This window comes from Mustela lutreola, chromosome 2 (genome assembly GCF_030435805.1).
Source record: "Mustela lutreola isolate mMusLut2 chromosome 2, mMusLut2.pri, whole genome shotgun sequence".
Lineage (NCBI taxonomy): Eukaryota > Metazoa > Chordata > Mammalia > Carnivora > Mustelidae > Mustela > Mustela lutreola.
Window position 1 is genome coordinate 2,555,103 of NC_081291.1, and position 27,015 is coordinate 2,582,117.

Consider the following 27,015-nt stretch of genomic DNA (forward strand, 5'->3'; position numbering starts at 1 on the left):
TTGATGCTTATTACCCGATTTTATTAGAGAGAACTCTTCAACGTAAAAAGGAGGAGGGGCGCTGGGGAGGGGGAAGGGGCCCGAGACTGCATATGTTACTGGGGCCAGCGGGGTGCACGGTTACAGAGGTGCCCACAGCTCTGGGTTTGAGAGACGGCATTCTGTGCCCGATGAGGCCGCACTCCAGATTGTCACACACCAGACCACGGAGGCTGAGCACACGGAACCCCCGGAGAGAATTAAGACACACAAGGTTTGCAGTTTTGTTGTTTGGAAATCAGTTCAACCATAAAAACGACATGGAGGGGCGGGGGGCGGGGCAGGCGATGCAACTGAGCCACCAGAGAAAAGGCGGTGGAGGGTGCTGGCCCAGGGTGCGGACTGAGGGGCTGCAGCGACAGTACCATGGCAAGGGACCCCACTGGAAGGGGACTATTGCACTGAGCCGAGTGGTGGAGGGAGGGGCGAGGGCAGGTGGACAATGGAGGCTGGTGGGGGCTCCCGGGAAGCTGCAGCTTGTCAGTCTCGGAACTTTTCACAGCTCAGCAATCCCAGGCTCTCCGAGATGCCATCTGAGACGCACCAGGAGGGAGACAGGGTGTCGCCATGAAGGAATTTAGATTTCTATGCTGGGGGTGGGCGACAGTTGAGTGGGTCCAGAGCCTTCCTGAGGGGGCGGGGACGGAGGAGGGGAGCCTGGGAAAGGCCATGGGTTTGCTACACATTATAAATAAAGTCTTGCCTTCTGACCCCTGGCCCCCCCAAATAATAAACCAATAACTCCCATCAGCACAGTCTGCAGACCATGTTGGCATCCGTGTGACAGTTCTTTGAAAAGGGACCAAGAATGCCACCCACACAAAACGGGTCCCCCAAGGGGTCTCAGCAACTAGCACAAAAATAGAAACGTCATGATATCCGGGAGGCTTGCAGACTTCTCTGGCAAGTCAGCATCCCAGCGATGCCTGTTCCGTGATTCGCTCCAGAGAGCCCGAGGGAGCCAGCAGAGCTCCCCTCCTTGCTCCTCAGGCTCCGAGTGGCTGCAGGTGCGCCGGGCACGGGCTCACTGTACCAGGAACGTGTGCACGGCTCTGGTCATCCCCGACAGAACTCGCAACGTGCCTGACTATCTGGCCTTGGGGGCCTGAGCGGGGGGACTCCAGTGCCAGCTTGTAGGTGACACAGTTGTCCCTGTCAGTCATCAAGGCCTGAGATGCACCTCTGGACCTCCGCCTGCTCAGCGGCCACCTCCTCGGCGGGAAGGGGTGGGACAGACTGGCGACTCAGGGCACGCAGACAGACAGCGTCTGAAATCGGGTGAGGACGCTTCCCGCCATCTGGTCGAAGCCCCCTTTGACAAGATGGAGGAGATGTCATTTTGCTTCTGATTTGGGACATCCACAGCCTTGTTCTGATGGCTCCTCTCAGGGCTGCCTTCCCCGGGCCCCACGCTGGCGCGTCCCTGGCCAGCCTGGACAGACAGCAGCCAGCCCCACAGGCTCCCTCCAGGTGCACAAAATGAGCTGTGCGGGGAGCCAGGGGGAAGTGAGAGCAGGCGAGGGACCCAGAAGAGGGACTCGGAAAATCAAACTCCTGATCCGTGGGTTCTCCACCAGGAAGGCAGGGGCTGGAAGAAATTCTTCTGGCTGTAGCTTCTGCTCTGAGCCAGCTCCCCCTCCTCCCATGCAAGCAGGCCAGTGTGAGTGGGGAGGGGGGCAGAGCGGGCAGAGGGAACCATCCACGCGGGGGAGGGCATTTCTGTGGGGGCAGGACAGACCCCCACCCCACCCCCCGGCAGACTGTCAGTTCCCATAGTCCCCTCTGGACTGAGTAGGGTCTCTGAGCCCAGGCGAGGTTGCTTCCTGTCGAAGATGACAAACCAAAAACATTTTTCTTTTCCACAAAGAATTTTGTCACCTATCCTGTAACTTGCTTACATATCACCACCTTAAACAAACAAAACAAAACAGAGAAAGCCCATCCCAGTCCTGAAGGGGCTCGCTTACTGGACATCTGAGCAGCCTGACTACTGGAGCGCCCCTGCTCTCCGGAAGCACCCCCGGCCTGAGGGCCCAGCGCTCCTCCCTTTGCCTGGGCCCTCTCTTTGAGACACCAAGCGGGGGCGTGGGGAGGGCAGAGAGGCCCACAGTCCTGAGCTCCATCGAGAGGGGTGGCCTCCTGGCCTTTCCTGCCTCTCAAGTCCCCTGGCAGGTGAGGTGGTGGGAAGCAGATGCAGAGAGATCACGGGCACCGGCAGGGTGGAGGGCCACCCCCAGACCACTGGCTGGCCACGTCCAAGGACATGCGTCCAGTGCCTGGCCCGGAACACCTGAGCCCGGAGTGCCTGCGGGCCAGGGGCCCTTCCCTCCTGGGCGGCAGCCCATCCAAGAGGAGAGAGGCAACCTCGGAGTGTGGATTTCAGCCGGGGTGAGCAGGCCACGGGGCACAGGTCCCCAGAGCCAGCAGGCCCTGTCCCCTCAGGGAGACACACGCAAACACAGCAACAAGCCCGACGTGGGGCGGAGTGGACTCGCTTCGTTCTTCCCGACACGTCCTTTTTTTTGTTTTCTTTTTTAAAATCTTTTTGTAAAAAAGCACACCTGTGCTGCGGTCTTTGTGCAAAGAGTAAGGACCCAAAATAAATACGTGATCGGACACTCAGGGAGGTTCACAGTCTCACAGGCATACGTAGTCGACGGGAGCGGCGGCCGGCGGTGAAGCCAGGTCCTGCAGGCGGGCAGCGCCTCCAGGAAGCAGCCAGGGCGGCGGCGGCGGCGGCGGCGGCGGCGGCGGCGGGCGCTCGGCTCCGGGTCGGTGACTGCATAGACATTACTGCGGAAGGTAAAGTGGGCGGGGGGGGGGCGCGGGTGAGCACGCGGGGGGCGGCCTGGCAGCACCCCAACCTGCGCGGCCTCCCGGGAGGGCCCCGGCCCCGCCGCCGCCCCGCCCCCGCCCGCGCGCCCCCGGCCTCCGTCTCCCCGGCGGTCCCGGGGCAGGTGCGGCCGAGCGGGCGGCCCGAGCCCCCGGCCAGGGCGCGGCGAGCCGCGGGCGCACTTACGGTGTCGCTCTCGCCGTCGGAGGCTGGGCGGGCGTGCGCGCTATAGTGAAGCGGGGAGTACACCCAGCTCCTCTCATCGGTGGGCTGGGCGGGCGGGCGCGCGGGCAGGAAGCGCGCAGAAGAGCAGGGGTGCGAGGAGGCGCGAGACAGGCGAGAGGGAGGAAGGAAGAAACAGAAATAAAGGAGGCGGACCCCCACGCGGACGGCGAGGAGGCGGCTCGGCCCCCGCGCGGCCCTCCCCGGACGGGCCCGCCCCCAACCCCGACCGCTCTGGGGCCGGCGGGGCGGAGCGGCGGCAGCGCGCGGGGTGGGCGGCAGGAAGCGGTGCGCGGAGCGCAGGCGGGGCCCGGTGCAGCGGGGCGGGCGGGGGCGGGGTCGCTTGCTGTCCCCTCCCCTCCTGCTCGGCCCTCGGCACCGCAGCCTCAGATCCCGCCGCCTGCGTGGCCACGGTGGCCACCGGGGACGCGGGCTGGAGCAGGGCACGTAGGACCCTCCCCTGGGGGGCCTGGGTGATGAGGGCAGTCGGGGGCGCAGGGTGGGGCCCATCTAGTGCCCAAACGCACAGATCCGCCGGGGTACACTGAGGCCCCGGCCACCCAGACAGCAAGTAACAGAGGCCCGGCCAGAGGGTGGGCTGCTCCTCCTCCAGCTGCATCAGGGAAATGGGCCCCATTCTGGGTCAGACTCGCGGGCGGGGAGCGCACGTTCCTCCAGCACCTTTCCCTCCTGGGGTTCTCACCGCAAGAACCCCCACAGCCCCCTTCTCATTCTTCCTCTTTCCCCGGGATCCCCATCACCGCCCCCCCGCAACCGGTCTTCATCGCCTGTGCACCTACCCCCCTCGCCCGGCCTCTGTTTGGAGAACGCAGCCTGAGTAGGCACTCACCCTGACTAGAGCCACGGAGGCCACACCTAATGAGACCCCAGATCTGCCCCTCCTCCGTGGGATGGCGATGCCCAGCCTCGCCTTTCCACGCACGGGTGGCTTCATCCAAGCCTCATGAAGGACTAGCACCAGTAGGCGGACTCGGTGCTCTCCCCGTGAACGCAGGACCCCTGCCCTGGCTGCCCCCTGGGGCCCCCACCGGCTCTCCTCACCTCTGTGCCCGCTCCTCCCTGCCCCTCCTACAGCTCTCACTGCAGAACCCACCCTCCCGGGCCAGACTGCCGGCACCCGCACAAGGCCCCTGACCCACTGAGCGTCGTGGGCAGCTCACTCTCGCCTCAGCACCTGGCCCAGGGCCACACACATCCTGAAGGCCGTCCATCCACGGACCGACCGGTACCAGGGCACAGGGGCCCTGCTCACAGCACAGGGGTCACAGCACACAAAAACCAGAGCCTGCCTGGAAGTCCAGGGATGGGGCCTGCCTGGGGCCGCCCACACCCCGTGTCCTGCACCGGGCAGCCACAGCACGTGTGTAGAGCCTGGTAGCTGCCCTTCTGGGGCCAGAACTAGGACAAGAGAGTCTCCACCTGAATTCTGCAAGAGCCAGCCCGACAGACGGAGGGATCGCGGGCAGCAGGACCCAGAATCCCGTGCTGACCCACAGACACATGTCCCCAGTACTGCAGCCCCTCAGGCCGCTTGCACTCACCCAGCCTGCACACTTGCTGCTCCCCTGCTCCTGTATGCCCTCTGTCCGCCCTTCCTTCTCCCACCTCCCCACACCGGGGGCGGGAGCAACCCCTCTCTGGCCGCCTTTATAAGCCGCTCCCCCCGGGAGGGGCCCTCAGGACCTGCTGTGTGTCCCCAGCTCTTGGATCATCTTCGGGGAGTGGCGTCCCTGTCTCAGTGGGACACAGCACGGTGGGAACGTCTGGGGAAGTGGCTTCCACTTCTTGGGTTTGCTTGGCAAAGCTGGACACCCAGTGACCCTCAGAGGCATCTGGGGTTGAGGTGTGAGCCTCCAAGGTCCCTCACCTTGAGAAGAGAAACTCCTGCTCCAGGCCTGTTCTGTTCAACCTGTTCTGCCTGCTTGAGTGCTGTGTGGCTCTGGGCAGCTTACCTGGCCTCTCTGGGCCCCTCATTTATTGCTCATGAGGACAATAACGGGTTCTGATAACACCACTGCTACATGATCTCCACACAGAGTCCCAAACACAACGGGCAGATGGGTGTCTGCAGGACACAGGGGCGGCTTGGGAATTCGGACCCATGTTTTCTCCAAACCGTGCCCTCTTGTGGGCTTCCTGGGAAGCTGAGATCGTGGTTTCCCCACTGTGAAGTGGGTATGGAAATACATCTCCTCTCTCCTGCAGTTAAGAGCTAGGCTTTGCTGACCCAAGGGCAGAAGCCCCTTGGGGAGCCATCGGCAGTCAGGTCTGAACACAGGACAAGTGTCTACCAACTTGTCCCTGACTCAGGCTGGGGCTGCGGTCAGATGCAGACCCCACCACCACAGCCAGGTCCCCTTAGCCCCGGCTGTCAGCCTGCAGGCCTAGCAATGCCCACCTCAGGGGACCTAAGTGATGAATGACATCACTGGGGGACACGTGACCAGCCTCGTCGTGATGATTCTTTCCCCAAGTCCCTTCTCAGAGGACGAGGGACAGCCAGAACCTGCAGCTCCCTGCTGCCCCGGGTGGTGGAACGGGGGCTGGGCTCCCTGGACGCCTGCTGTGGTCACTTACAGTCCCTGAGGAGCTCAGCGTCACGGCCCGCAGTCGGCGATGCCGGGGAGAGTAAATCCAGTACCTCCCATCGGTGAACTGGGCGGGCCGGGCGGGCGGGGGAAGAAGCAAACAGAGGACAGGATGAGGCAACAGGAATCCAGCGGGTGGTTGGGTGGGGAGGGCGCTGGGCAGGGGCAGGTAAGCAGATGGCCAAGCGGGAGGGGAGTTTGGGGGTGGCGGGATCCCACTGCAGCCCGTGAGCTTCTCTGCTGCCCGCAGGGCCTGGCCGCCCACTCCGGAGTCAGGACCCAGACGCACACGTAGGACATGGCCCCCTGGGGCCTCTCACACAGTGATCCACAGGATGGGACACAAACCAAGCCCCCAGGGACGGGGAGCTGACGGCGGGTGTGGGGACACATGGTGTGTGCACCTGTGACTTTCAGGCCAGACGGAGGCCCCAAAACAGAGAGCAGGGTGCTGGTACCTGTAAGGCAGCAGTGGCCTTATAGCCTTATTGGGCCTCCCGCAACCCGGCCACGGGGGCAGAGACAAGACTGAAGGCCAGGAGGAGGACAGGCAGTCCCCTTCATCGGATAAGGCCGTGTGACCCCGGAGCAGGGCCATCCGAGGAAGGCAGCCGCAGGACCCACTGTCCGGCGGTGGTGGTGGGGTCACCGGATGGGACCCTGCAGGCTCCGTGGCCCCCCTGCACCCCCCCGCACTAAGCTCCCGGCCCAGCTACCCTGGCTGCCTGCGGGAGATGCAAGGTGGGGGAGGTGACCCCCTGCCCTGGAAGAGAGGTCCCGGGTCCCTGGGGGCAGGGCCCCTTCCAGCTGTGACAGACCCCCACCCATTCCCAGAGCGGCCATGAGTCCTCGCCCAGTGAGGACGGCAGCGCGAAGCGCACAGTCCCCTTGCCTCCTAGAGAACAGACCCCACCCAGCTGCCCCCGCCCCCGGGTGGAAGAAGAGCCACACAGTCTGCGGCCCTTGGTGGCTGACCCCAGGTCTTCCCAGGACCGAGGGGGTCCCAGGGGAGCTCAGAGCTTGAGGACTCCCAATGCCTCCTAAAGGGACGTGGTGGCACGGCTAGAGCCAGGACCTTGACTGGTGGCCTGGCGGTGGTCATGAGTCCTGGGGAGGAGGGGCGGGGCAGTTCCCTGGCCTCGGAGTGGGCTGGCCCGGATGGCAAGGGGCAGGGCGCTCCCACACCGTGTACGCGTGTGTGAATGCGTGCAGGGGCACACTGGGTGTGCAAGAGTGTGTGGATGTGAGTTGACCAGTGAGAGCACTGTGTCCACAAGAGTACCTTATGAGTGTGCATGTGTGTATGTATGCGTGTGTGTGTGCGTGTGTGTGTGTGCACGAGTGGGTGTCCGGCTGAGGGCCGGGCGACGGAAGGCACCGTGGGGAACTTACAAAGTAGATGTCTGTGGCGGGTGCGTCCTCCTCGTCCGAGGCCTGGCTGGCGGGCTCCGAGGCCTGGCTGGTGGTTTCTGCTTCCGCAGCGGCAGCGGCTGGGGAAGCCTCCACCCTGGGGACACGCGCGGACACAGGAGTCCTGGGGTGGGGCTCTGAAGAGCATCCGGGGCCCCAGCCCCTCTCCTCTCTCATCAGGAGGTCATCACAGAGAAGCCAAATAAAACAAACCTCCCCCCGACCAAATACCTCCCCAGCAAAGGGGAGGGAGTTTCTGCCCCCCGGCTCAGGTGCGAGCCTGTCCCCACTCCTGCTTGAGGGCACGCCCCGCTGGGTGGGTGCCGGCCTCACCACTCACCCCCTGGGTGACCTGGAAGGTCCTTTCCCATTGCTCAGCCTCAGTATCCTCACCTGCGAAGCGGGGACCCCTGGCCCCCGCGCCTAGAACCTCTATAACCTTCACTGAGCACTTACTACATGCCAGGCCCTTTCAAGAGCTCAGCATGAATTTCCCCCGCGACCGTCCCCTGGGCCGGGGGCTGCCTCTGTCCTGAGCTGCAGACGGGGAAACAGGTTCTAGATGGAAGGTGAGGCGAGGCCGAGGCCTCAGCAGGTGGCTGGGTTCTGGGGTGCAGTTTCCATCTCACGAGCAAAATGCCCAGCTCCGGGGATTGGGGGGGGCACCTAGAACCACAGAAAGGTGGCTCTCTAGCCGCAGGGAAGGGGGCTGGTTTGGGGAACCCCCCCCAAATAAGTCACACCGCAAAAATCCCGGTAACAGGGAAAACACGGCGGGTGGCAGAGCCCACTGTGTGCGCAGGGACACCCGCCTATCTGTGATGTTACCCTTGCCGGCAAGGTGCGGGCTGGGCACGTGGTGACCACTAAGGAAGGTGTCTTGAGATCGAAGAGAAATTTTAAAGACCCGTAAAGCAGAAATCCCAAGGGAAGCAAGAGAAACTTGGTCATAGCGCAAACACTGAGCCACCCGGCCGAACGGGACCCACAGACAAGGGTGAGATGCAGCAGGGCGCCGCCGGTCAGTACATCAGACCCAGCCAGCTCCCCTCCAGCCCCCCGCAGGGAACACACGGTTCCCCCACATGCCTGATGACCTTAAAACAGGAATTCTGGGGTGCCCGGGGGGGCTCAGTTAAGTGTCTGCTTTGGCTCAGGTGGATCCAACCCCACTTGGGGCTCCCTGCTCAGCGGGGAGTCTGCCTCTCCCTCTCCCTCTGCCACTCCCCCTGCTTGTTCTCTCTCTCTCTTTCAAATAAATAAAATCTTAAAAAAATGAATTTATGTTTGACTGCGGAGGCTTTGATCTGGTTTTCATATATACATCCATTTTGAGCGCTGCTTTCTTCAACTTAAAACTAAACACAGACAGACACTCCTAGCCAGGAGCCGGGCTCTGAACTGCTGGAAGCTCAGAAGTGGGTAGACAAATCCTTGAGCAGGGTCTCTGCCCGCGCCCAGGGCCGTGGCCTCCATGGGGCTCTGTGGGGGCCTGGGCGCTGGGGGGGGGGGGGGGCGCGACCCTGGCCCCTCCCCAGGAGCCCCCAGTGCCACGAGCACAGTGGCCCCAGCCACCCACAGGATAAAAGCGCCGCCTCCCACGGATGCCGATCGCGGCAGGATGAGCACCGGGGACCCCGGGGCCCAGGGCGGCTCCTCACGGGACAAGAAAGGAGCGCGAACCGCGGCGACCGTGCGCGGGGACCAGCCAGGAGCCGGAAGGCAGGCACTGAGAAGAGCCGCGGCGAACGAACGAGGACACAGAACAAGACACAGTCGGCAAAGCGGGCTGCGTCCAGAGGTGGTCCCCGACGACCCAGAGGCCGCCTCCCGCAAGCCCGGGGTCAGGACCGAGTGGGTGGTGCGTGAGAGCCCCTGGACGCACGCATGGCTCGCAGCTCTGCCGCAGATCTGAGGCCCCGGATGAGGCAGCCGTCCCAGCCACCCCCCGCCCGGGGCCCCTGCAGAGACGGCCGGGTTCCCACGCCCTGCATCCCCCGCTTTCCAGGGGGAGGCCCCCTTCCCAGTCTCTCCCCCTACCCCCGCCCAGAACGTGGACTACATTCCCCAGCCTGCCTTGCTGCCGGGTGGCCACGTGACTGCACTCAGCCAATGGAACCAGAGCAGACGCCCGTTGGCCAGGTCCCGCGATGGGACACTCACCCCGCGTCCTCCTCCTTGGGGACCACGATCTCAACGCTGCACGCCGGCTCCACCTGCACCGTGATCTGCTGCAGGTCCTCCTCCACGTGGGTCTCCTCCTGGGGCCTGGAGGCAGTGGGAGGCCACACTTCACTCTCTCTCTTAACTCTGTCCCCCAGGGCCGCTAGCCAAGCTCCAGGCCAGTGCCGGTCTCCAGCCCTACTGGGAGCCTCCATGGGGTGCTCTCTGGGTGCATCTGACCCGTGCCCTGAGCTGGCCCAGCTCACCCCTGGTCCCTCAGGCTGTCCTGCCCACCTGGGGCCTGCACAGGGGCAGGGACTGCTTGTCCACCTGGGGCCATCCTATGACTCTGGTACCAGCAGGTACAGGGGAGTGACTGCTGGCCGGGATCCTGCCCACTCTCCTGGGGGTAGCTGGGCACGGGCCTGGGGCCTGGCCTGGAGTGGACTGGTTCCAGGGCTTTCAAATGTTCGGGCCCCTGGCGTAGGTGGGTCAGAACATTCTAGCAGTCTGGCAGACTGTCTCCCAGTGACAGCCCTCAGCAGCAGAAAGGTCGCTGGGGCGGGAGCAGGCAGCAAGACGGAGGGAAGTGCATTCTGCCAAATGTACTATATGCATCACTTTTTGTTTCCCAAATGGCAGGAATAACGGCCCCAACACTAAGGGAAGCGATGCCTGTTGGTCGGGTCAGCAACAACGGAAATGCGCCCGAGGGCGGTCCGTGGGGACGGGGCCCCAGGAGCTCCCTGCTCACGGGTGACCTCCATCTGCTCTGTGCCCAAAGCAAGGGGCACCGAGCTAGGCTGGTGGCAAGACGAAAGGTAGAAAGAGGCCCGTAGGTTGGTTTTCTCATATATAGTCATAAAGTATTTCTAGAAAGACAAAAAACCCGTCCAGGGGTTGCTCCCAGGGACGGGAATGGGCATGGGGCAAGGGAAGGTGTTTTGCTATATTCTCTGTGTACCAGTTAGAATAAAAATATTTAATAAAAAAGGATCAGGGGTGCCTGGGTGGCTCAGTGGGTTAAAGCCTCTGCCTTCAGCTCAGGTCATGATCTCAGGGTCCTGGGATCGAGCCCCACATCAGGCTCTCTGCTCAGCGGGGAGCCTGCTTCCCCCTCTTTCTCTGCCTACGTGTAATCTCTCTCTCTGTCAAATAAATAAAAAAAATCTTTAAAAATTAAAAAAAAAAGAATTTAGTTAAAAAAATAAAAAGGATCAACAAGCAGGTGGACGGGTCTTCTGCCTGCCCCATACCCCACCCATCGGGGGTGTGGACTTTGGAGAAGACTCCAGTGACTCAGGATTCTGTGCAGTTCAAGAGCCTAACTTAAATCCGTGCCCGGGAAAGTGGTCAGAGAGGCTGGTCTCTGGGTGGGCAAGTCCTGGGGCTGCGGTGGGGCGGTGGGGCGGGGAAGCTGGGGGGTCTCAGCTCACCGGCCATCCTGTCCCGAAGACTGCGTGCGCCGCCTGCAGAGAGAGAGACCAGAGCAGGTGCATCAGGGGGCTTGGCCTCCCACCTGGTCCCTCCCCCTGCCGCAGGGACGCTGACCCTCCACACCCTCACCGGTACCGCGGCTGCTCTGATGTCTCCGAGGGAGACCGCTCCGGGATGGAGAGCGACGTGGAGGACAGGGTTGTAGCGATGGAGGCGGTGGTGGCCTCCTCGAAAGATGGCGGCGTGCAGGGCAGGAGGTCAGGCCGGCCTGCGGGGGGAGCGGGGGCTGTGGGCGCCGGGGCAGCCCTGCCACACCTCTCTCTGCCTCCACCTGCAGCCTGCCTCGCCTGTAGCCACCCAGGCCCCCGCCCCACCTGCCACCCAACACTCTGTTCTGCTCCACCGCTTTAAGAGGGCAAATACCTTCGAAGTTACCCTTGGCACAGAGGCTTCCCATAACCCGCTGCTCTCAAACCGCAGTCCAAACCCTGCTCAAGCCCACAGGTCCTGCGTGAACAGCCGCTTCCGCTTTCCTCACCCTCCCTGACTTTGCTCCAACCGCAGGCCGCCTGCTGTCCCTCCAACACATCAGGTCCCTTGCTGTCCCTCCAACACACCGTGTCCCTTGCTGCCCCAGGGCCTCTGTATGCGCGGTCTCTCCCTTCCCTCATGCTATTCCCCCCAGCCCCTCGCTGCCAGGAATCTTGGACTCTTTAACTCGGGGAACTGGGAGGGATCTTTCAAACCATCACACCCAACCCCATCAAATGCTTCCTCCCTCTAGGTCTCAGGACACCTGGCAATGGGGTGGGTCACCTCCTCGGGTGGCATCTTCTGTTCAGCTCTCCCTGCGGCCATCCTAGCCACTCCCCATCCCCACTCCCTGGAGGGCTGCAGAGCTTAGGCTGGGACTGGGGTAGGAAGGTGACTGGGACCCAGGACCCTGCCATCCAGGCCACCAGCTTCTAGAGCCCCTTCCTCAAACCGGGTTGCTTCCTGAATGCCCTCCCCTCTCAGCCCCGCAGGGACCGCACCTTTCCCCAGCAGACCCCTTCTCTGTCCTGTCCCCAGAGAACCCGCTCCCCAGCCAGCCCAGTCACCTTCGTCCTCTAGCGTGGGGTAGCTGCGGGCCCCACGGAGATCGTACTGCGCGTCCTCGCGCTCGCTGGGGATCTGGCTGGCCGAGAAGGCAGCAGTGGGCCCGAGGGGCTTGACGGCCAGCAAGGCACCACGGCCCTTCTTGGATGGTGAGGACTTCAGGGCTGTGGAGAGAGGCGGACTGGTACTCGGGGCAGCCTGGGAGCCCCGTGGCCAGGCCCCACCAGCCCCCATCCCTCCCTTGGATGAAAGCCTGCTGCCCGCGTACACAGCTCCCACTGCCCGGCCTCCAGCCCGGCCCTCAAGCCTGGGCAAGAAGCAACATCCTTTGCAAAGGAAACCCTGTCCTGCGTCCTACCCAGCTCTGCCTCAGGAGGTCCCAGAAGCCCCTCTGGCAGCCCACTCCGGCCGTGGCCTCCACTTTCAGACATGCAAACAGAGGCCTGGGACCATGCGGGACTCAGAACCGAGGCCCCGGCTCCTGTCCAGGATGAGTGGCCTGGGCAATGTGGCTCAGCCACTCTGAGCCCCAGCAACCTCGTCTGCAGCAACAGGGTCAGACAAGGGGGGTGGCCCCCTGACGCCCTCTGCCCCTGGCCTCGCCCGTCAGCGAACGTCACCAGGTTCTCTCCCTGCTTGGCCCCCGGGGTTGGCCCGCACAACGCCAAGCACGCAGTAGGTGCTTAGTTCGCTTGGTGAGCAGCCATGCTCCCATCCCCGGAGGCTGGCATCCCCCCCGGCCGCAGTGAGAATGACACCCAGGAAGGGTTCTAAGAAGTGAGAAAGTAAGACGCTGACGACGGCCCACTCTCGGGAGACAAAGGCCAGAACCGTGGGGTTTGCCCATTTCCGCGATGCCAGTGACCCCACTGCCATCGGTTTCAAGCTACTGGCTCGACATAGGGGAACGTGGAGTCGTGCTGGCTCCACGAGCTGGTTCCAGGTGACTGGGCGGGTCACCACCCACACAGGCCTGGCCCAGGCTGGGACAGCAGGTCCCACGCCAGGCGTCGGCCCTGCCCGCCCCTGCTGTCTCTGTGGACCCACCGGGATTGCAAGGTGCACGCTGAGACCACTGCCACCAATGACTCTGCCTGAACACCCATGGCGTGCTGGGCCCCGGGCTGGACACTGGGGACACAGAGGCTGACAAGCACCCTGTCTTCTGGGCGCAAAGGGAGCCGAGGGCAGATGGCAGACAGACACGTGGGGAGAAACGACCCTTTCGGGCAGCTTATGGGATCCTGGCCTGGGGTGTGCACCCGGCTCTGGCACTTGAGGCCCAGCACAGAGAGGGGACCCTCTGGGGACACCCACGGGGCACGGGCTGCCTCTGTCCGGTGCCCTCCTTGACAATGCCTGGTCTGGCTGATGGCCAGCTGCCTCTGTGTCCCCCGAGGCCACGTTTCCCTGCTGAGGACTCAAGGCCACAGGTGGTCCCCGTGAGGACCGGCATAGGCCAAACGCACCTGTCATGTGGGTAAACACATCTTGCCCTCTGTACGGATGGGGAAACTGAGGCATGGGGCAGGGCGTCTCCCGCTTGAAGTCACAGCGGCAGGACTCGATGGGGCCAGAACTCAAGCTCAAACAGCGGGCCCCAGGCCCCAAGCTGGGCCCCAGGACGGTGGCGTCCTGACTCCCCTGTTCTCTGGACCAAGTGCCCGACCGAGGCCCACGGACGGCCACATGGCCAGAGGAGGGGCTCTGGGTTTACTGCACTCTTGGCGACCCCACCTCCCCGCTCCGCACCCCTAGGGGCCCTCCTGGCCAGAGGGCCTGGGAAGCTCACAGGAATTCTTCCGGAACACCGTGTTGCTCATGAACTTGAAGAAGCGCTCGGCATAGAAGCTGGGCCGGTGGACAGAGACGGTGTCCTGGGGAGAGAAGGGGGCCCGCAGGCAGGAAGGGCTGAGTGTCCCCACGCCACCAGTGCTCCCCGTGTCCCGGGAGACAGCCCAGGCCACAGAGCGGCAGTCTGACTGAGAGACGGGTCTACGGCACGGGGCTGGCAGGTAACCCGGCAGGGAGGGGCCTGGGAGGGACATTTCTTCCTTATAAACCCATCCTTTAATCCTTCGAACCACGTGACTAAAACAGCAACCGCAGAGAAGTAAGTGAATAAAGAGCAAAACATGGAAACCAGAGGAGTCCTCCAGATGTCCCCAGACACGGCCTGGGTCCTCTGCCTGCTGTAATGTGACAGATCCCATAGGGACACACGGCCTCCAGAACGCACACTACATTTCCCATCCTCACCGCAGTGAGGCAGGACTGCAGGACCCGGTGCTGGCCGAGGGCGTGGGAGCCAAGACCAGGACGGAGTTCCCGCCCCCTCCTCTGCCTGGAGTGCCATCGGGGGCCAGCCACGTGGGCTGGGGGCTGAGGGCCATGCCCAGAAGGACCTGGGCCTCTACTCCACAGGCCACCCTGCCTGCCCCAGACGGCTCACGCCTGTGACGTTACTCTGATTAACGTCTGGACCCTCAAGAGCTGAGCCAAAGTTTACTCTGGGGATTACATGTGGCCTCATGGGAACTTGGCAACTCTCCCTTCTGTGGCGGCTTTCTAATGCCACGAAAGGGTTTCCTGCTGACTGGCTGCCCCCTGGACCATCTCGGTGCACTTTCTGGAAGCTTCCATCTGGACCCCCGCCTCCCCGCCCCCAAACAGAGGGGAGTGAGGGAGGCTTTTACAAACTACATGAACACATACAGCCCTTAGCACTTTAGTAAGAATTGGTCTGCAGGTGGCCATGGGAGGAGAGGTGTGCACCCAAGGCCCCAGCCAGCTCGTCAGCACAGCCGGTGCCTGGGGCCCCCAGATGGGCTGTTTGCTCCCCTGCAGCTGGTCCTCAAAGTCTTTCATATTTGCAAATAACCTACTGCCAAGGTCCATGCGTTGGCTGTGTTGCTGGAAAAAGGTGCATTTTAGCCCATTCTCAAGTGGCAGAGACATGCTGCAGCAGTCCTCAGCCCTCGAGGCAATGGGTCAGCGTTGTGCAATTGGACCCAGGCGACCTCCTATCACAACATGTTTCCAGAACGTTCTCTGCCTAGCTGGCCCCTGACGCTCCTGGTCCGGCTGCCTTTGGGGAATCCTTCCAACTCAGCTTCCAGCTCTTCTCCTCCAAGAAGCCTTTCTGTCCCCCTCCCCCGTGGAGATCAGACCCCCTCACTGGAGGTCCAGTTGCCTGTGTCTTCCCTTCCTGACCCTGAGCCTTGGCCCGTGACTGCCGGGTCACACGGCCGCCCCCAACGGAAGGAGGGAACACGTCTCTCATCACGGCGCCGGGGGACCGCTGTGTTTGTGGACTCAGGAACGCATGAGCGACACTCACCCCATCATGCACGAGGGCCTTCCAGGTGTGCTCCAGCTTCTTGATGAACCTGCAGAGAGGAAAGCACTGGGCACGGGCCTCGCTTCCGGCAGACACTGGGCCGTGTCTGGGGACACCTGTGGTCATCACGACAGGGGCTGCTCCCGCACCGAGCGGGTGGGAAGCCCCAGTCTAGAGGAACTGAGGCTGCCTGCGGCACCAGCTGAGGCCACCTCCCTCTTCCTGTCCCCTCCGTTCCCCATCCCGGCAGCTCCTACCACTGCTTCTGTGGGGGAGGAAGTGAAAAGGCTTCACTGCTTGACCCCATGTGGGGGACTGGAGACCAGTGCCTCCCAGAATACATCCCTCCCCTGTCCTCATGGCCTCGGCTGAGCCCCAGTCCTCTCAGCTGAAATTATCGTCTGGCACTGTGGCTCTAACGAGGTCCCTGCACACCTGGGCTGAGGACAATGGTGCCTCCTCCAGGCAGCCTTCCTGGACACCGCCTCGTCCGCCACAGGGGAGGGTCCTCTCCTCAGCACACACCTCCTCATGACACCCCTGCCCCAGGATGGGTTTGTGGCTGCCTGACATGTGCCAGGCCCCTCCTTGCCGCCACTCAGAGCCTCTGCAGAAACCTTAGTTTGCTATTTGAGAAACTTCTTAATCCTGCTCTAAATCAGGAGGGACGTCCTGCGGCAGAGGTCTACCCAGGTCGGAACGCAGGCTGCGAACACCAGCGATGGATGGGCAGGAGCCGAGTTTCATACGTAGGAAAGGAAGACACACAAGGGAGAAGTCACCAGTGCTGGGTGGACAGGAAGTGGGGACCGCCGCACCCACAATGCCCCCTCGGTTTGGTCCGGATCGTGCAGGAGGCACACACGCTACTCTCAGAATAAAACACTAATGATTAAGGGGCGCCTGGGTGGCTCAGTGGGTTAAAGCCTCTGCCTTCGGCTCAGGTCATGATCTCAGGGTCCTGGGATCGAGTCCCGCATCAGACTCTCTGCTCAGTGGGGAGCCTGCTTCCCCCGCTCTCTCTCTGCCTGCTTCTCTGCCTACCTGTGATCTCTGTCTGTCAAATAAATAAACAAAATCTTTAACAAAACACTAACAATTAAACCACGCTCACGGCCGAGACCTCGTAGAGGATGAGCACGGGTAATGGGGCTGCCAACACCCCAGCTCTGAGCTACAGGTAAGGCCTCACTGTCTGCTCCGGGGCTCCGCCGTGCTCGAGACCACACAACGTGTGGCTGTGGCCATGAGCGTGTCTTCCTGCCCATGAGTATGAGCTGTCCGGGGATGCCGTGCCTCGTGGCCACAGGGCGCTCCCATCTTGCTGTTTACCCCAGCACACAGCACACAGTAGGTGCTCAGCAGACAGGACTGCATGCAAGATGGGCTGGCGACACCCTCCCCGACCCCCCAGGCCCCATGCCAGCCCCAACCTCTAGCTGACAGGAGATCTCACCACATTCTTAGCACAGATCCTGCAGGTGGTGTCACCGGGCTGGGGACCAAATGCCTCCCTTTAGGACCTGGCAGCCCCCTGGGAGCCTTCGGTGTGTGGGGGGCTCGTGGGGGCGGATGGTGACTAAGGGAAGTCTGGACAGCAGAGCACATGGCTTCTGGGAGCAAGTGAGTGCATGGGGGAAGGGGGAGGCGGATGGGGGACAGGCAGGGGGAGATGCGGGGAGCCAGGGCGGGGGGTGGGGGTTCGCACCTGTAGGACTGCAGAATGTCGATGATGCCTATATGCAGCAGCAGACGCTCCCCGCGGCCGTTCACGGCGGGAATGCCGCCCATCCTGCAGGGGGAGCGCATTCAGCACCCGCCCCCCCAGCCCACTCGCTCCCTGCGGGGGCTGCCCTGCTGGAACCGGCCAATCTCCGCTCCTCTCAGACCGGCCACCGTCAGCGGGAGGCTGCGGACAGGCCGGCCCCGCCCCCCCCCACGCGCACGCACACCCATGCACACGCACACGCACGCTCAGCCCGGGCAGGACCCCCAGGGCTTCTGGGTGCCGTCTGGGGGGTTAGTGGTTTCACTCGGCTCCCCCATTCCCAGCCCAGAGCAGTTAGTGAGGTCACACAAGGAAACGACTGTCCTTAGGTCACCAACGACCCGCCAGGCTCAGGCCCCGCAGGCCCCTCTCACGGCACTGCACGCCCTGGTGAGCTCACCTGCGCACCCCGCCATCCCCTGCCGGGCCCTGCGCAGACCCTACAAACACCAAGACGGCGGGAGGTCGGGCCAGCCCTCGAGGACTTGGCAGCTCCCCACCAGGCTGGCCCCGTGGGGGGCTGGCGCCTGCTCCCCACCCGCCCCCACCACGGCTGGCCTAGAGTGGCAGCCCCCACCCCCCCGGCTGTGCACCAGGACATCTGCTTCTGCTTCTGCCTCCGAACCCCCGCTTCCCCAGCTGATGATGGGGGGTGAGGCGCCTTCCCCCCTCAGGACCCCCCCCCCCCCCCGGATTGGTTCCCAGCAGTTCAATGCACAGAGACAAGAAGCCAACCTCGAACCTGACCATGGCCGCAGTTCCCACCCAGACCACCTTCCACGAGCTCCGGGTGGTGTCCCGGGACGTCCGTGGTCCTCATGACTTGAGGGGGTCCTCCTGGCACCAGGTGGGTGAGGGCCGGGGATGCTGCTTGCTCAGTGCCCCCAGGGCCCAGGACCCCCCCTCCCCATACAGAACAACCCCGCCCAGTGTCCACAGGGCCGGGAGGGTGCGTGGGGCATCCACGAGTCTGTCTCCCCACCAAGCCCCGGGCCCCCGCGGCAGGACCAGGTCAGCCCGCTGTCTTCCCACCAAGCCTCGAGCCCCCGCGGCAGGACCGGGTCAGCCCGCTGCCTCTGAGCCTACCACCTCGCCCTCCTTCACAGTGGCCTGTTGTCCCAGGGACTCTGGGCCTGGCATCCTGGTCCCCAGCGCCACAACCTTCAACATTGTCTGCTGCAGACAGTGGTGTCTGAACCCGCTCGGGGCTCCAGAATGTGGAGGGGCCCGTGTCCCCCTACAGATGGCCAATGGCCTCCATCCACTGGCAGATTCATCTGGAAGGCCCTGGTTGTCACACAGCCGGGTGTCTGTGTGTCCACCCTTGAGACCCCCAGGGGGTCCCAGTGCAGACCAGGAACCGGCCGCAGATGGTCTCGCCCTCCGGGCCAGATCCCCCAACTCCCGCCCGCCTCCTGCCCCGCCACCTACGTGTCGTCCGACTCGATGGCCTCGCCCCGCGCGGCCCCGCCCTGGATGGACTCCATGGCCGTGGAGTAGAGCGCCTTCTGGCCCAGCGGCCGCTTCTCGTCCGCGCTGCTCTGGGCGCCCTCGGCCTGCCGCTCCCGCTCCTGCTGGTCGATGTTGTGCACGCCCAGGAGCAGACTGTAGTCCATGATCTTGAAGCTCTCCAGCACCTGCCGGAGGGGGGTCAGGAGGTCACGCTCCCCTTCCCCTCCCCACACCCGGCTCCGTGTGGTCCCAAGCTGCGTCTGGGTCTGTGCCCGCCCCATCCCACAGCCACACGGGGGCCTGTCCTGACCCCCGACTCACGCTTGGTGAGAAGACCAAGGGGGCAGGGCCGGGCCACGTGCAGGGTGGAGGGCACCTGGGGGGCCACCTCTCCGAGTCGGGACTGGGTGTTTCCTTCCTCCTGTCAGAGCTCTGGCCTGCCCGGGGACAGCTGGGGAGCCCGGGACCCCTCCTGGCCCCAAGGGCTCTGACACCTGGACACAGGGAAGCAGGTCCAGAGAAGTCTGGGGGGTCGTCTGGGGAGACCGGGCACAGTTTTCAAAAAGGCCTGGGGGCCAGCAGTGATGGGCCGAGGGGCCAGGGATGCCGCAGAAGGCTCTGGAATGCCCGGGATGCCCCTCATCTTTAGAGCCGCAGGCACGATGCCCTCCGGGCTGCAGGGGTGGAGGAGACCACAAGGACCCGCCTACAGGTGCTCACGCGGCGGCCGCTCATCCAGCGTCCCCGTGTCCTGGAGGGGACCACGGAGGCTGGAGGCCGAGGGCCTGCCCCGCGCCCCAGCCCTGCAGAGGCGAGCCCCATGGCCTCACCAGGCAGTCCCGCTGCAGCGTCTTGACGAGCGCGGAGAAGGTGTCGGCGTCGAGCAGCAGCCCCTCGGGCATGTCCTGGATGAAGTCCAGGTCCTTGTAGGTGGGGATGGTCTTCTCCTTCTCCTTCTTGCTGGCCCGCCGCTTGTACGTGGAGCCCTTGAGGTCGAACTTGAGGTGCATCTTGACGACCCGCGGCAGGACGTTGTTCATGACCACCACGCGGATGTTCTTGCCGCCCGACTGCACACAGTACAGCCCGTAGAACTTGGGCAGCAGCGTCCTCGGGTTCTGGTTGAGGTTCTGGGGGCGGGGGAAGGGCAGGGTCTGAGGAAAGCAGGGGCCTGGGAGCTGCCCCAGGAAGCCCGCCCTGACCACCTGGGCCCCGGGCCAGCCCCTCCCTTGGCCCTCCCTGCGTCCAGACGTGTGCCGGGATCTGTGTCTCCCAGACGAGAGGCTCCAGGAGGGCCCCCAGCCGAGGTGTCAGGGCCAGACCAGCTGTCCCACTTGCCCACCCTGGGGTGACAGGCGGGCCCTGCCTCTGGGCGCCATCCAGGGCAAGGATCGGCAAACTCCAGGGGGAAGGCCGAGTCCAAACACCTGCTTGTTCTCCCGCCGCAAGCTAACGGCTTTGTGTTATAAAACACTGGGGGGTGAAGAACAGAAAACTAGCGTCTTGGGATTTGAGATTTCCCTGAAGCTCACAAGTGAAGGTCACGGGCGCCGGGCCACCCCGGGCTGCTCCCTCGAGGCCCTCGGGGGCCCTCCCGCTGCAGTAACGGGCAGAGCTGGGACAGGAGAGGTTGATCGGCTCTTTACGGGAAGCCTGCCGACCCCCAACCTAGGGGAGCCGGGGGCCCACCCCAGCATCACGTGCCCCAGACGAGACCCCCAGGCGCAGATGGCGCACAGTCCACGCAGAGCTGCCCGGGAAGGCCCAGCAGGGCAGGTGGGCACTCAGGCGGAGCCCACCCCCATCTGTGCCGGCAGCAGGACCCCGGCTCCCATGTCCACCTCCGCCCGGGGGTCCGTGGAGCCCTTCCAGCTTGTGAGTCACATAGGGAACAGGACGCACCCCAGCAGCTGGGCCTTTGTGACATGCCAGCTGGTGGCCCGGCCCCCCTCCCCCACGCCTGAGTCACCAGCTCCAGGAGCCCCACGAGACACGATTTCTGGGATCTGTGACTCAGGGCTGGTGGGGGGTTGGGGGGGCCTGGGGAGCGAGGGTGGAGCGGGTGCCCAGCCCCCAGCCCCCTGCACCCCACCCGGCTCTCAGGGAAGGCCCCGCGGGCCTGGATGGCCATTCCTGCCTGCCGTGTCTGGGGAGGGGGGCCGCGTGAGGGGGTCCTGAGGGCGAGGCTCAGTGGCCCAGCAAGGCTTCCCGAGCCTAGGAGGAGGGTGGGCGTGCCCCGGGGACAGCCGGGCCCCCCGTGCCAGAGAGCAGCGAGGGAAGGGCCGCTCACCATGTAGTAGCCGGGCAGCAGCTTCTGCAGGAACTCGGCCTCCTTGTGCATCACCGTCTTGATGATGAACTCGTCGTCGCTGGTGACGTAGAACAAGGAGCCGCTGGCACCAGGGTTGGACAGCTCGATCAGTGGCTCGTTGCACAGCGAGTACTGGGGGGGCAGGGAGTGGGCAGGTGGGTCGCTGACACCCCACGGGCCCAGCGGCTAGTGGACAACTCTGGAACAGGTCCCTGTGTCAGCCTCCTTTTACAGATGAAGAAATAGGCTCAGAGAGGGAGACTGACGTGCCCGAGGCCACACAGCACAGATTCGAACCCCGGGCTGACCGGCAGCCTGGGTGCTGATCTCCTAGGGCCCAGTCCCTCTCCTGTGAACAACAGACTCCCGGGTATGTTGGGGGCTGACACATCTGGCCAAAACTCCCTCCCCAACCTCCCCCGCAGCTAGGTAAGGCCACAGCCCGTCGACTCAGGCTCAGGAGCTGCCTATGGGAGCTTCTGAGTGGGGATCAGGGAAGGCTCCCTGAGTGGGGGACTAGAGCTGGGGCACCTCGGGTTTGTACCCTTCCCTCCATCCCATCTATTTCCACCTGGAATGCTGATGTGAGAGCTGGAACCCCAGTCACCATGCTGGCTCAGGAAGTGACCTTGAGTACGGAGACCACGCACCAGAACAGCAGAGAAAAGGGGAACCTTTGTCTCGGGGTGCAGCCCCCTGGCACCTGGCACCCCTACCTCTCTTCCCACCGACATCTGCTTCACCCCCGGGTTTGCTGCCCAGCAGCCCCACACATCCTCCCCACCGGCAGGACATTCTTGGACGCAGGGATTTCTAAGGGTTCTGATCGCGGAGGGTCCCCAGCACCTAGGACAGTGTCCAGCCCAGCTAGAAGGCTAGGTCCTACAGGCTGTTCTCCCCGAGCCTTTCCAGCTAGTGAGTCCATGAACAGCTTTTCAGGACTAAGGTTTTTGTGGTGAGTTTCTGTCCCTTGAGCCCCCCCCAAGGCCTGAGTACCACCGGTGTACAGCATGGAAGAGGCCACAGCATGTTCCCCATTGGGCGGAGGGTGCCAGTCCTCCTCGGTGAAGTATAACACGGGGGCTGGCAGATGGCGGCAGGGGGCGGGACACAGCTGAGAAGCGGGGACGCCCCCTCCCCAGGGGGGCCGCAAGTCCTGCCCACCCACAGCCACAAGCCACCAATCCCCACGGAATCACAGAGGCCCACGCCCGGCTGCCCTGGCGCTCCGTCCTCAGCTCCCACCTGCTCCTAGAACCGCAGCGAGGGGCAGGCAGGGACCCCACAGGGGCTGGTGTCCAGCCTCTGGAGCCCATGGCTACCCCAAAGGCACTGCAGCCGACCCCAGCTAACAGGAGAGGGGAAGTGCGGGGAGAAACGAGTAGGGGAAGGGGATTGTGCACTTTGTACAGAAGTCTAGGAGCAGAGAATGTTCTAGAACCATGTGGCTAAGAGCAGCTGCCCTCAGGGAGTGTCCCTGGTCCGCGCATGGGGTCAGGCCCAGGCTGCCAGGGTGACATGCACAGATCTTCCAGCCAGGTCACCATCCGCCAGGGTGGTGACCCCAGATGTGCCCCCTTCTCCCTCAGAGCCCAGGGGGGCACCTGGGGCCCAAGGCTGATTGACTACCCATGCCCCCTCCCCCGGCTCCCCCCTGCTTTCCCTAGCTAAAGCTAACATGGGGCAGCACAGGGCTCTCACAAACAGGGACAGTGGGCATGCCCCCACGAAACTCAGGACCCCACGAAACTTGCAGCGACGGTGGCCCCAGAAGTCTCTAGAGCCAAGGCAGTGCCTGTTGCCCCCGGGAGCCCCTCGAGAAGACACAGGAACCCCGAGGGGGCAGAGCTGACAGGCAGGGACGATCCGGCCGCGTCCGAGCTCCCCAGCCCCACCACGGGAGGGCCTCTCGGTTCCAGGGGCCCTCGTCACCCCGTCACAGCAGCAGGGCAGGTCTTAAAGAGGACAGAGGACACCTGCTGAGTACCCACTCGAGGCCAAGACAGGACCTCGGCTGCCTTCGTGTGTCCACTCTGGGGCCAGCACCCGCCAGCTGGTGTCTGCACGCTGCTAAAGGGCCCCAGGCCATCCCGTCGCTGGCACGACTAATGCCGTGGGCCTTCGCTCTACCCCTGAGACCCAAAATCTAGGGTCACTTCCACTCTAGAACCATCAGGCTGTTCTCCCTCCGATAAGGTTGCGGGACCACAGGCAAGGTCAGAGGGGGAAGCCATGGAGCCTGCCATGGACGCCGTGGTCTGAGGACTGGACCTTGACCTTGGCAACTGGACAGCAGGACAGCTGGAAAACCCCTGGCTGGAATGAGGGCTGGTCCCCCGTGGAAGGACATGGTCATGGCTGAGGGCACAGGTTCCCGTGGACCAAGAACCCAGCGGGAGCACGCAGCCGAGGTCGTGCCAGCACACAGGGAAACGAGTCACCACCGGGGAGAATCAGCAAGACCACGGCCCCAGGGACGGCAGATGGTGGGGGGACTGGGCAGAGCAGACCAGGCGGCTAAGGCCCTGCTCCCGTGCAGGGGCGGAGGTTTCCAGAAGACAGTCGCCGAACAACGGAAGTGCAGACTGGTCCCCGTCTACACACGCCCTGTAACTTCCAGGAGCCCCACTTGTGCGTGTGAGCTCAAAGGGTAGGGCCTACGTTTCCATTTTTCTCATCTAAGAGACTGAAACCACACCAGAACTGGGGGCACATGCTGAGCTGGTCCCCGCGACCTACCTCCCCTCAAAGGGAAGGCAGGACCTGTGATATGGCCGGGGTGACAGGACAGTCCTGTCGCTCGTGCTCTGAGGAACAGGCCCCAGTCAGTGGGCGAGGAACAGGGTCCCCCAAGACATGGGCTTGGAAGCTGACCATCCCCCAGGCTGGTCCTTCTGAGTCTCTGGCCCCAGCCTACCCTCCACCGCCACACTGGGCAAAGTGTGGCGAGCTGCACCCAAATTCTTGAGCCACGGAAACCACGAGGTAACAGACACACGTGTCTCGTGCCTCTCAGAACTCGTGGCACGGCAGCAGCGGGCTGACCACGGCTCTCACCAAGTAATCGTCAGGTCGGATCCCAAAGAGCTCCCGGAAATAGCGGAAGGCGACGGGGGCGTAGGTCTTGAACCTGAAGTCCTGGAAGTGGTGGGCGGGGGTGAGGTTGCTGCCTTCGCTGTGGGGCAAGAAGGGAGGCTGGTGAGGGACAGGGACGCTGCGGGCACCTCTCCCACTGCCCGGCCCAGAGCAGTGCCTGAGGCCTCCCAGTGTGCGACCCAGCAACCAGCACAGAGCTCCCCTGGGGCCAAAGGGCGTGGCCGGTCTGGGGCAGCATCCGGTATCCACTCCCTCCCATGCTAAGTCCACTGCCAGCCTCTCGTGACTGCTCAGCCAATGCCACGGGCGGGGCAGAAACAACACATGTCATTTCCAGGCCCTGCCCCAGAGGTCCTGTGCTCCCAGTCTCCCTTCCCTCCTGCAGGTGGAACGCAGGCGTGATGGCAGGATCCCAGGCAGCCACCTGGCAACACTGGCTGGAAAAGCTGCACATGAGAATGGAAGACCCCTAGAGGGGACAGAGGACCCCAACACCGGGGAGCCGCCTCACAGCCCTGCACCGCCCGGCAGTGTACTTCACGTGAGAAAAAAAGAAACTTTATGTTTTCTTTTCCTGTTTTCTTAAAATCGCTGTTACGCTGCATCTCTCTGATTCAGCAGAGAGCTAAGAGCATGACATACGGAGTCCGACCTCCAAGCCAAGAAGATGGCAGGAGAGGCCCGAGCTCTTCCCCACAGAGAGGGAGTGCGGAGAGCAGCAAGGCTGTGGAGCACCCGATGGCCGCTCCGCACCCGACCGCTGCTCCCCGGTACGGGGCCTGGGCCCTACCTGGGGAAGAAGATGCTCTCCACGACATAGAAGTCCTGCATGAGCACGTCGCGCTCTGGCTTGGAGCTCAGATTGCCCACGGTGTAGCCGATGCCCAGCTGGATGGCTCCCTTCAGGGTGGACGAGGTGGTCTGCGGGAAAACCCCACTGCATTAAGACCCTCGGCCCCCAGGGTGACAGACCCCAGGGCAGATCGGGGCCCCTGCCCAGTATGTGTCACAGACGCGCTAACCTCTGGGCTGTCCCTGAGCTCACACGACTACACAGCAAGGAGGTGGCCTGGTTGAGACTCCAATACCACCTCATGCGGCCCCAAGGCCCATTTCCCATCAAGGTTCTAGAAGGTTCCAACTTCTCAAAACTGTCCCGACTCAGCTGGGGTCTACCGTCAGGATTTTCTTTGTGGGGGGCACATAAATGTGCCCGATGACAGCCAGACTTCATGTCTGCAACCCGGGGTCCTTCTACCCACTCTCCCGGTGATTAGCACTGTCGCGCTGGGCCAGCAACACTCTGCTATGTGCCTCAGTTTCCCCACCCACAGCTGGGTGTGGAGATGGCGGTCCTGGCCATCTGGGGCTGCTGGCATTATGTGACCCAGGCGCCTGGGCTGAAACCTGCCCAGACTTGAGAAGTAGGCGAAAGGAGCGACAGGTCATGGGGCGGGGGTGAGTCTGGGCTCACGGAAATCTTCTGGAACTGACTGTGGTGACAGCTGGACACACTGAGAACACGCTAGAAACCATCGAACTTTGTGCTGCCCTCATGACCTCTCGGCTGGCTGCTCCGTTAGGAATGCTCCCTGGGCCCCGCCTGGCCTGGCGTCCCACGGGCTTCCCATCAGCTCAGCCTCGCTTTCCGGGGGAAGGAAGAACTGCATTTCCCCCTTCCCCCGACAAGCCGGCAGGCCCAGAGGGGCCGGAGGCTCAGACAGGGCTGCCGGTGACGCCTGTGATATCCGTGACAGGCAGCAAGGACCTCACCGGGACCAGGGGCCTGCGTGGAGGGGCCTGTCCCGAGAGCATCTGCCTCCAGCTGGACACGGGCATGGAGCATCCCTGACCCTGTGTGGGAGCCCCGGGACAGCTGGGAGTCCCCCCCCCAACCAGCAGAGGGCAGAAGGGAACCTTCTTGTAGGTGGTTTCGCCAGAGGCGTCCACGCCCCGATGACCCAGCTTCTTCCCGTGGCCGGGACCCGGCTGTCCAGTCATCAGTGGGGCCTGGAGAAGAGGAAGCAGGAAATCAGCAAAGGAGGCGCCGCCGGGCCAGTGTGCCCTGGAAATCCTGACCAGACGGGCTGAGTCAGTGTCCTCACCAGGCATGTGGTGCGGAGGCTGCTGTGGGCAGGCTGTCACCCGCAGGGGCCACACCGCCCAACCCTGCACATCCAGAAGAGCCCACACCCAGACCGGCGACTTCCAGCTCCTCGAGAAAAGCAGGAAGATCGGCAACCCCAGCCCTTCCGCGTGCACGGGGGGCAGCAGCCTGGCTTCAGGGGCTCCCCGGCACTGCTGGCACTGGGCCGGGTCATTCCCAAAGGCCCCACCCCTCAGGGCAGCCTTCCCTGTCCCAACAAGCGCAGATGTCCCCAGACATCACAGTATCCCCTAGGGCGGAGTCGCTCAGCTGAGACCCCTGGGGTGGAATGGCTGTGAACTGAGGGGAGAGGTCCCACCGGCCTGGGCCTCCTACGGGGACAGCCACGGCAGGCATGACAAGGTTCTGTGTGAGCGACTCCCCAGAGGAGAGGGGTGGCAGGGGCCCAGGCTCAAGGCCTGGGTTGGCCAGCAGAGGGAGCTGGTGGCCCTCCAGTCCAGAGGCTGGAGTGTCACAGACGTTGACATGCCCCGTGCATCTGCGCCATCCACAGGGCCCATCTGCCCGTCCGGCCCCCAGCTGACAGTGCTCAGACCCACCTGACCCGCACAGCCCCGTTGCCCCACGCCAGGGTGTGGGCAGCCCCACTAATGCCAACCAACCCCCCCACCGCACACCCCCCCAACCCCCACCTTCGCCCCTCAGTTCCACGGCCTGTATTCTGCATGCCGGCCACCAGGGGGTGGGCTCTCCTCAGCGATGGGAAGGCGCACGCCCTCACCAGCTCCCCACTGCCCTGTAGCTGCTCCCTCCAGGAAAGCCCTCCCCACAAGGACCCCACGTGCCAGGTGGCATCTAGGGGACATGGAGGTCTAGGGCTCGGCGGCCGGGGCGCAGGCACCGGGATGCCACACCGGGGCACATCCTGGGCGGCTCCGGGAACGCAGGACTCACAGACACGCTCCCACAGGCTCCTTTCAGCACCAGGGACAGTGCTGACCCCCCACCGGCACTACCCCAGCCGAGGGCAGCCCATGGCACACACTTGTCCCGCTTCCTGCCCACCACCTCTCCGCCTCTGGTCTCCTGTCCCTCTGTCCCTCGCTGTCTGGGCCGGGTCCCACCCACTC

General features: G+C 63.8%; 1 protein-coding gene across 3 annotated transcripts in view; it reads right to left on the minus strand.

The window, feature by feature from the left end:
• PIP5K1C (phosphatidylinositol-4-phosphate 5-kinase type 1 gamma) overlaps positions 1-27,015 on the minus strand; it is a 48,944-nt gene continuing 21,929 nt past the window's right edge. The window contains exons 3-19 of one of the 3 annotated variants that reach the window (XM_059159463.1): positions 25,696-25,788; positions 24,569-24,699; positions 23,740-23,857; positions 20,662-20,814; positions 19,202-19,501; positions 18,351-18,556; positions 16,860-16,943; positions 15,152-15,200; positions 13,604-13,688; positions 11,814-11,975; positions 10,843-10,981; positions 10,713-10,745; positions 9,277-9,381; positions 7,096-7,210; positions 5,693-5,770; positions 3,059-3,142; positions 1-2,832 (exon numbers count right to left, since the gene is read on the minus strand). In XM_059159463.1, coding sequence (XP_059015446.1) covers positions 2,830-2,832; positions 3,059-3,142; positions 5,693-5,770; positions 7,096-7,210; positions 9,277-9,381; positions 10,713-10,745; positions 10,843-10,981; positions 11,814-11,975; positions 13,604-13,688; positions 15,152-15,200; positions 16,860-16,943; positions 18,351-18,556; positions 19,202-19,501; positions 20,662-20,814; positions 23,740-23,857; positions 24,569-24,699; positions 25,696-25,788 — 1,938 coding nt within the window. In that variant the 3' untranslated portion in view covers positions 1-2,829. The remainder of the gene's footprint in view (positions 2,833-3,058; positions 3,143-5,692; positions 5,771-7,095; positions 7,211-9,276; positions 9,382-10,712; positions 10,746-10,842; positions 10,982-11,813; positions 11,976-13,603; positions 13,689-15,151; positions 15,201-16,859; positions 16,944-18,350; positions 18,557-19,201; positions 19,502-20,661; positions 20,815-23,739; positions 23,858-24,568; positions 24,700-25,695; positions 25,789-27,015) is intronic. The other 2 variants (XM_059159464.1, XM_059159465.1) reach the window with 2 other exon arrangements.